The sequence below is a fragment of the Trematomus bernacchii genome, unplaced genomic scaffold (genome assembly GCF_902827165.1).
Source record: "Trematomus bernacchii unplaced genomic scaffold, fTreBer1.1, whole genome shotgun sequence".
In the NCBI taxonomy this organism is placed as follows: domain Eukaryota; kingdom Metazoa; phylum Chordata; class Actinopteri; order Perciformes; family Nototheniidae; genus Trematomus; species Trematomus bernacchii.
The window spans coordinates 6,773,640-6,782,694 of record NW_022988097.1 but is presented as its reverse complement, the minus strand read 5'-3'; the positions used below and the strand labels follow the sequence as shown (position 1 = coordinate 6,782,694).

The following is a 9,055-nucleotide window of genomic DNA, read 5'->3' as shown; positions in this document are numbered from 1 at the left end:
TGAGGGTGTGTGTGTGTGCAGGAAACCACTGGCCTCTATCATGACCTCATTAGGGAGAAATGAAACGTGGACGTGTCCCCATCACAAGATACCATTGGTGCTTCAAAGTGTGAATGACATTAATGTGGGACTGTCTCTGCCTCTGTCTGAATGTCAGTTGGTCTATCTGGCTGCACTGGAACAGATGAGGAGAGAAACAAACCTCATCTCTCTGAGGTATCTGCTTCCAGCTCTAATTAGCATGTGAATAAATGGAATAAATAATCTATATTATTTATGGATTTGCTTTTATCATTAATCAACATAACAAAAAGCTTGTCTAATGTGCGCGCTGCCGTCGCAACCGTACTGTCAGCTGAGGGGAGAGAGAAAGTAGGAAGGGGCGGGCAAATAGCTTATCTCTTTTTTTTTTTCTCATTTTAGTAGAACAATAAAGATAAGTGTTCTACATGCTTGCTTAACACACACAGTTCGTCGGCCTCCTCCCCTCCTCCCTCTCTCTGCCGGCAGTGGTGAAATCCATCTCTCCATCGCTATCTCTCTAACATCCATTACATACCCCAGCCCCTCACCTCCCTACTCATTAGGCCAACGCACAGTAAATTAGCAGCAGCAATTACAGGGAATATAAAGCACGGGCTCCCTCTGACAGGTACCACACAGATCATAGACAGACACCCACAGTCGTGGAGATAATTACTGTGGGAAACGACCACACACCCTCGTAAGCGAGAGCGCAAACCCTGGATGTGAGTGCACACACTCTTTCGAGGTATGCCATGCACTCAAATATGCTCTGTCTTGTACCGAGTGTGTGCACCTGCAAACACACACTAAGCAAGGCCGGGAGTGGAACTTTCTTCCCTCTATGATGTCCATTGTGACTATTTTCCGACATAGAATATTATTAATATTCATCCCTCCTCTCCTTGTCTTTTGCTCACTGCCTAGGTTTGCCTCCATTCTGAATACTACCCCCCCTCACTCCCATCCTCTCTTTCCATTTCTTTCCTTTCCTTATCCTGGGATCCCCATGGGGACTCCTGTTTTTCTTTCAAACACGCCTCTCCGCTCTTCATGTGTCCATGCAGGGAGGAGAATGAGAAAACGGAGGAGGAGAGGGAGATGGTGAAGAGGAATATGTGCATTAATATATTTCATTAGGGTACTAGTAGCAGAGAAGCTCCTCTCTTGATGTGCGAAGGCTGTATTCAGAGCTCTCCAGGAATGGTGTCTAATGTTAAGTCCCCAGATAGTGAGGCCTCCCACTCCTATTGTCCTCCTCCCACACTGACCAGTCTATCTGGGCCTGGAGAGCTGCTGGAAATAAAAAGCAAAATAGGCTCACCTTTTGTCTATATGTATTTATGATTTACGGGTGTGAATGTGTTGCCAGCCGCATTTGGGCAAAGCGGGAAGCTGGAGCCGCGGTGCAACATGGCAGCGGTGCTCGGCTCGCTACTCAAAAACATTAGGCTCCAGGACTCATTTTTTCCTGTGTGTAACCTCCATAATTCAATATCCCACCTCTTACCGCTAAATCGTGCACACCACAACCCACTTTAGTGTTTGTCAGCAAAGTATCAACTCTGTTATTAGATGTATGGGAGAAAAGCCCGATGCAGTTACAAACCTTTGGGCAATTAAGGAGGCAAACACACTCACACACACACAGTGTTTACGAGTCCTCATTTCATCAGTACTTCCAGGTCGCCTCGCTCCCCCGCCCCTCGGGGTTGCGGAAGCCTCCAGTTACCGTGGAGACCCTGGAACACTCTGAGGTCAGCAGAATCCCGGGATCCGCTATTTTCACAGGCTAATCCAATCGCATGCCCCTAAATTAGATATGCAAAAAAAAAAAAAAAAAATTAATTTTCTGCTGATGACCGGGTATGCAAATGATGACTCAATTATGGTGGGCTGGTGCGTTTGCAATTAATAACCTTGGAATCATCATTAACTAATATGTTTAGGAGGAAACTTGTCAGGCTAACCATGTTCACCATGCCATCAGTAATGCAGTAATGAATTAGATTAATTAGAGACAGGAGCCCAGTGGGGGGAGGGGACGCAGGCCTTTTTCTGACCTGTGGTATTAGTGATGGCCAGGTCTCATCTATTCTTAGTCAACTGATGATGATGCTTTTAGATGTAAATATGACAAAAAGCTACAGAAACCCCATCTTCATATGCCAAATGTGGCATCTAAATGAGATGGAAGGGGTCTGCGCTATATTTGTCTCTCCTTTGAGTTTCACACTTGTCATTTGTATTGCTTTGACATAAGAAATTGCAGTGTCCAGTGTGAAGTTGTTTGAATTAGCGCACATCAAGAAATACCGGAGGCCATCAATGGTTGAATATGCACTTGTATTTAAAAAAATAAAAATGACAACTGACAAAGTCACAGACAAGAGGTAACTTTAATTCAACATTGTGAGAGTCCAAAAGTTATCTTACAGCTCAATTTTCATCAAAAACAATAACAATCTATACAGTAGAATTTTTTTTTCTTCCCTTATATCATAGAGCTGTTCAGTGTATTTGCAGTCAAAGACAAAACAGAGGGAAAAATAGACACCAGCTATTTGGTTTGCATCTTTTTCATTGTTTGTTACCTAAATACAAAACGTTGTCACCCATTACCAATATTCATAATCAGGATGGAACTTTGCTTACAAAGAAGCCATTGTATGACAACAGACCTCTATAGTTCATTTGAAACAGATATGGTGCGGCCCCTCCCGCCCGGCCCCGACCAGCACAAGCACACAAGTGCCCGAAAAACACTCGTCTGTCAGCAGGCGCCTCTGTTAAAACGCTCCTTTCTACCCACTTAACAAAACCAGGCTCTAGGAAAGAAAAGCAGAGAGAAAAGCCCTATTCTCTGTCCAGCAACAGCTTGAAGACACACGGCAGACACAAAGAAAAGACTACAGAAATGGCTGAGGGGCCAAGGAGCCCCCTTTCATGCTTCCTCACTTGTTCTTGTTCTGTTTAGCTTGTAATGAAGCTGTATTGTCTGAAGGCTGATCCACGGAGAGCAGGACTGAGGTGATCGGATGTCAGATACTGGAGTCAGTCCTACGACTCCATGTGTGAGATTCAAATTGTGCTGTGACAGTGTTTCTCTTCACTGTGCGCCCCTTTGTACTACAATTAAAACGGCTCTGTGTTGTCACACTGTTGTGATCCAGTGGTTAACGAGAAATATTATCAACATGCGGATGAAATTATTTCATTAATTGGAAAAAACGCTACATAATCGCTACGAAAGAAAAGTGTTTCTGTGAACACTAAAGTGCAATGAGCACTGCTGGGACGCGCCTCCTTCAAAGCGTGCCATTGCTGTAGTATTATAGTACATCGGGGTGTGTGTGATTGTTGAATTATGGCTCTTTGTATTCTAGTCTGGCTTCACCACCAAACAGTGTGTTTGTGCTTTGTCCCCAAGTTCCCATGAATTCCTCTGTGGCAATAGACAATTGTGGTGAGGGTAGAAAACTGTACATGTGATTGAATGAAGAATGGGTTTGCATTGTTAAGGCATCTAGACTGCTGGTAAAGATTACAGTGACAGAAAAAAAGAAAGAGTATATAGATACAGTATGTAAGCAGGCATAAATAACATAGGAAAAGAAAGAACAGGGGGGAAAAAGAAGAACTCAAAGAAAGAAAAACACAGAGCAATTTCTTAGTTCTCTTGGTTTCCACACACACACAAAAAGAAAGTGTCACTCAAGAGAAGAACCCATGCATATTATCAGTTCAAGAACAGGATCAATCTGAAAGCCCCAACAAAAAGATATAGATTTACAGTATATATTAATGTGTGTATATATTCTTAAAAAATCTACTTCAACCAAATACTCTGAATAAGATGCTACTTTTTTGCCATACAATAAACATTTTCATAAGGAAATAAACTGAAATGTTTTATTAACTTACAAATAATACAAAAATAGACAATGGCATGTTTTTGAATCAACAACTGAAAGCATGGTTCACCAATGCAAAACAATCAACATACAAAACAAAAAAGATTTAAAAAAAAAAGTCACATTTAAATAGTGAGAGACAACAGTAAATAACGAAACAAAACACTGTGAAATATGTTCACTTACTGTATTAAACTTACACAATACAACTAAACGAGGGTGAGAGGCAATGTACAAATACAAGGGATAAATACATTATTTATAGGATATTTTACAGAATCCCCTTTTTGTATCCGAATCCATGTTTGTCATGTTTAGCAGATGAGATATTGACAACACGGTAAATCTATTTTCTGTACTGAGAAGCTGCCTTAAGACATTTTAATGTTTACATTTCAAACTATAGCTATCGCAAAAAAAGAAAAAGAAACATCAAATGATTTTTTTTTATATACAAAAATATATCACATATATCACGCATTTATTCTAATTTGATATTTGCTAGACTCCTTCAGTACAGTGCTGGCTGGACACACACATCCTCTGGCTTTTCACTCAAATCTCAGACAAAATGTCAATTTTGGCTGAACCACCACCTTCACATGACAAGCAGAAAAGCATATTGCAAACAGCTCAATCCTCACAGTTTTATTAAAATTCAAACAAACAAACAAACAAACCAAACGGGGGTCGAAAATAAAAGAAAGGCATGGTTTCTGATGTGGAATTAGCACAGGGCGATTCTCTTATGCCATTTTTTAGATAAATGGGATAATTAGCAGCAAAGTTGAAGGTTGACTTTTCTGTATTTCTTAGTTTTTTTGTTGTTGTTGACCTTAGCTCCATTTGGCTAGTGTGTTGTTATGTGGTTTCACTAAAGAAAGCATCTTCTATTGTGACAGAGGTTACGCAAACTTCATGGCCAAACCAACGCTTCACTGTTGTTTGTGCGAGTCACGGTTTGCGAGACGGTGTGGGGCCTCCGCTAATCAAACCCAAACCTTACAGGCATAAACATAAAAGATAAATAAATGCTCTTTTCATGAGGTCAGTGTCACACTGTGGGTAAACTATCAGTCTCTATACACTCCATCCAACGCGGTGTCAGAGAAGCTACACTAATTCAACCAAGAGGGAAATTACATCACAAAGGTTCGTATTGTTCCTTGTTCCTCTCCTCCCCTTATCCCTTCAGATGAAATCCCAATGGAAAGGCCTGAGTTTAACAGAGTCCTGCGTCTTATCTTCACTTCCTTCAGTTCAGCTCCGGAGCCCAACAGAGACTCGCCAGACTCTGCTACTGTGACTTTTCCCCCTCTCAAACATTCCCAAATCTCCAGCCATCCCAGGTCCTCTACATGGGTGGAACGATCATCCCGGGAATCGCTGTTTTGTGGGAAAAGAGGGGGAGGAAGATTGTGGGTAAGGAAAGAAAGAGAAAGGGAGAGAGAGAGAGAGAGAGAGAGGTCAGTCATGTGATTGCTGGGTTTCATCTGTCATCACAACAGTCACATAACAGCAATGTGCTCCAGCATCTGGCGAACAAAGACGCTCTCCCTCATTATCTCTTCGTTCCGAGGCCCCCAAAATCAAAACATTTTCCTCCGCCGCGCCGCTAACTTGGCTAACATCATTCCAGTTTGTTTTCTGAATAGCTGCATGCAAAAGCTGTCGCTGTTAATTGTTAGCAGTTACATTGTGTGAGCCCATAGTGCATCATGGAGCATAAATCAGACATGAGAGAGGGGGGGGGGGGGACGCGGTGATGTGGGATGACAGAGGCGGTGAAATTACGCTCAACACTCGAACATGGAAATTGAAGTCAAGAGCTTTATTCACATTTTTACTTTCTTATATCATGCTCTGCCTGCCACTCGCTCCGCGGTCTTTCACCTCCTCTCTCCCACCTCCCCCTCACCCCTATCCCTTCCCCGTGGATTGACACAGAAGCCATCACTGGGAGGAATTTTTCATATAAGATATTGGCTCACTATTGATTCCCCCTTCTCTCTTCAATCCACTAATTCTCTGGTTATTTCCTAAGTGTCTCCGGCTTGTTGGGATTAACAGAGTGTGCGTGAGTGTGTGTGTGTGTGTGTGTGTCAATGAGATCAGTGCGCAGTGGCCAATGGCCCTTTGGGTCACCGTGGTCAGCGCTCATCAACGCCGACAGAGGAAGTGAGGAAGTGCTTAGCTCGGGGCTCTGATAAAGATTCCCATCCATCATTTCTCTCTCTCAGGATCTCAACACCGTACAACATCCTGCCTAGACTAACAGACCCTGCGCTGCATTCGATGGATATGGGAAAACAGAATGACCCACGGTGGCATAACAAACCCCCCCCCCCTCCGCCGCAGGAAGCAGGAAGTGAAAACAGGAAATGGAACACATGTGGCGTGGCATGCTGTCTCTTGACAAGTCGAGGGTGACAAATAAAAACAGAAAGGAGAAGGAAGGGCAGGGCAGGATGAGCTGCCGGTGCAAATGAGCGGTGTGGGAGAGTGTCGCGCGGAACGAAACAAAGAAGGAGGAAATCAACGTACTTCAGGAGAAGGCCAGGCCCTGCAGAGAGTTGTTTGATGAGTACTTGCTAGAATCCACAAAAGACTGATCTAAAGTAAGGAAGGAGAGTGGAAGGAGAAACAGGGAGTGAGGAGGAGGAGGAAGAAGTGGGAACAAAAGTGAGAAATTGTTAACATAAGCAGGTTAAGAAAAGCAGGATTAAAGCTTGATGCAGAGATATACACATACATTGGATAGCATGTCAATGAATGTAAGGTGTTCGGCGGCTTACCTTGCAGGCCGTTATTAGTAGCGTTGTTGCACGTGGGCGGGGGGGAGTTCTGTGGTCGCACGACGGGGGCGAAGGCGCTTTTCTGCTTGACGGCGGCGGACACCATGTTGGCGGGGGAGAAGGAGAAGATGCCGGAGGAGCCGCTGCAGTTGGAGGGCAGGCTGGTGGACGAGGCCATGGTGGGGCTGGACGGGACGACTGAGAGAAGAGAGACGGGCAGGATAGGGGGGTTAAGGGGGGTCGTAGGGAGCACGTCGGGGAAGAAGGACAGGGAAGGAGTGATGAAGATGGAGAGGGGGGAGAGTCGAGGTTAGAGAGAGGGCCGAGGGCAGAGGACGGGCAGGCGGGACGAACAGAAAGGGACTGGTCAATGGATGATGGTGGGATGGGGGAGGGGGGTGATATTTTGGACTCAGATCAGCTGGCTCAGATTTAAAATGTTTGCATTTTTGTTTTTTCAGCATCTACCTGGCAATGAGATATTCCATAGCCAAGAATAAAATGTGTTGAGTTGGAAACTTGCATCGAAAACAGCCCCAAGCATTATTTCCCTCTGATGGCTCTGTTTTGATGACTCATGCTGTTGCAACAGCTCGATAAACATCTCCCCCCTAACTCGGGGTGCTGTACCCGTAATTCGTTTTTCAGGGCAAACAAGGCTCTCCCACATCACCTTCATCACGGATAATCATCCGCGAGATTTCAATGAACAGCCAGAGCAGACGGGCTGATAACATCGGCGTGATAATGGTTCTTTGTGTTTTCATTGCTATCGCCTAGAACATGGTTTATTCGTTTGTCGGCCATATGTTGAGCCTCATTATCAGCATCATAACCTGAAAGCCTAAAGGCCTGATCACACAAGAGAATGGCACAGTGAAATGAATCTACACTTTTGCAAAGATATGTGGTTTTAGAGGCTTGGTGGCATAGGGGCTACTCTGTGGGCTGGTAGGCGAGCTAATGAAGCTAGCTAGTTCATTCAACAATGAGTTTAATGGGAGAAGGAAACAAGGTAGCTTACTAAGTGTACATTTGTACTAAAGTAGCTAATTTGCTTGTTCGCTAACAGGACCAGTTTATCTTTTTATAAGCAGAACCACCTGCGACTGTGACTGTTTGTAAACCATGTCTTTGTTATTTTGAGTTAAATAACACTTGATGCTGAGTATTAGCAAGTGACTTTTGTTCCCTTAAAGCTTTTTGTTTGGGAACTTCTCAGATTTGCGAATCAACCCTAGCGGTCTGGATTTAATTTTGTTAAGATTGGACACATAAGACATTGGTTTTTAAAAGGAAAAACAAATTATTAAAACTAACATTTTGATATTTAGGCTTTATACAAGGCTGGATTTTGGCTCATCCACTGACAAAAATGACTAAAACGATATCTTCACAACCTAAAACTCTTCCTCCCCCTGCCATCATCCCATTCATCCTGCTGGGTTTGTCTTTTGTCTGCTAATATACTAAGAGCATTTTCCCCTTCAGTGATTTTACAATCAACCGAGTCGTATTTCACCTGCCCTCTGATATCTGCTTCTGCCTTTATTGTTGTTATTATCCAACACTTAGCTTTTATGGCTCCTCCTGACAAATCCTCGCAATAAAGTCATAATCCATTTATGAAGGGGCCTAACTAATCAATTAATGAAAATTGGACCTACAAAGGCAGGCCGAGGGGCCATTGATTGAAAGTGTCTGTGTGGGGCCGATGAGCCTGTTAAAATACTTGTTAACACCCAGGAATCAAAGAGCTGAAATGGAATTGCTTCTCTAGCAATTAGTTTATTGATTTAATCAAGGGTCTTTAATGTAGAGGGTGAATGTGTGTGTGTGAACAGAGGTGGTGGGGTGTGTCGGCAGGGGGGGGTGCTAGGTGATCTGCTCCCCTGGCCAATAAAGTGGGGATTTGCGTTTGACTCTGTTCTTAAAGAAACAGATGAGCCAGCTGAACTGCATGACTTCCCCCCCCCTCGTGTCACATCTTATTTCCTCCCCCCTTTCTCAACTCCTGCGAAATTCTTATTCTTTTATGTTTAAAAGGCTTGATCTTTTTTGCTTCCCATGTTTTATCTTTTGGCCCCCACTTGGTTTCAGGTGTGGTGTGTGTTGTACTCACTAGCATAGGGCGAGTTGCCTGCAGATCCATTGAGGAAGTTGGGCGAGGTGCCCAAGGTTGCCATGCCAGAGTTAGAGTAGCCATTCATGCTAGTGGTGCTGTAGCCGCTCTGCTGCGGAGTTGAGCTTGGGACATAACCATGAGGGGAGACACTGCTCGTGTTCCTACTGTAACCTATGGACGGGGAGACGGAGAGAAAG

At 43.9% G+C, this 9,055-nt stretch overlaps 1 protein-coding gene across 2 annotated transcripts in view; it reads right to left on the bottom strand.

The window, feature by feature from the left end:
* Window positions 1–2,404: 2,404 nt before the first annotated feature.
* The window catches only part of ebf1a (EBF transcription factor 1a), a 52,535-nt gene continuing 45,884 nt past the window's right edge, over window positions 2,405–9,055 (bottom strand). The window contains exons 14-17 of one of the 2 annotated variants that reach the window (XM_034121335.1): window positions 8,856–9,029; window positions 6,734–6,931; window positions 6,483–6,551; window positions 2,405–5,324 (exon numbers count right to left, since the gene is read on the bottom strand). In XM_034121335.1, the coding sequence (XP_033977226.1) occupies window positions 6,484–6,551; window positions 6,734–6,931; window positions 8,856–9,029 (440 nt within the window). In that variant the 3' untranslated portion in view covers window positions 2,405–5,324; window position 6,483. The remainder of the gene's footprint in view (window positions 5,325–6,482; window positions 6,552–6,733; window positions 6,932–8,855; window positions 9,030–9,055) is intronic. The other variant, XM_034121336.1, reaches the window with a different exon arrangement.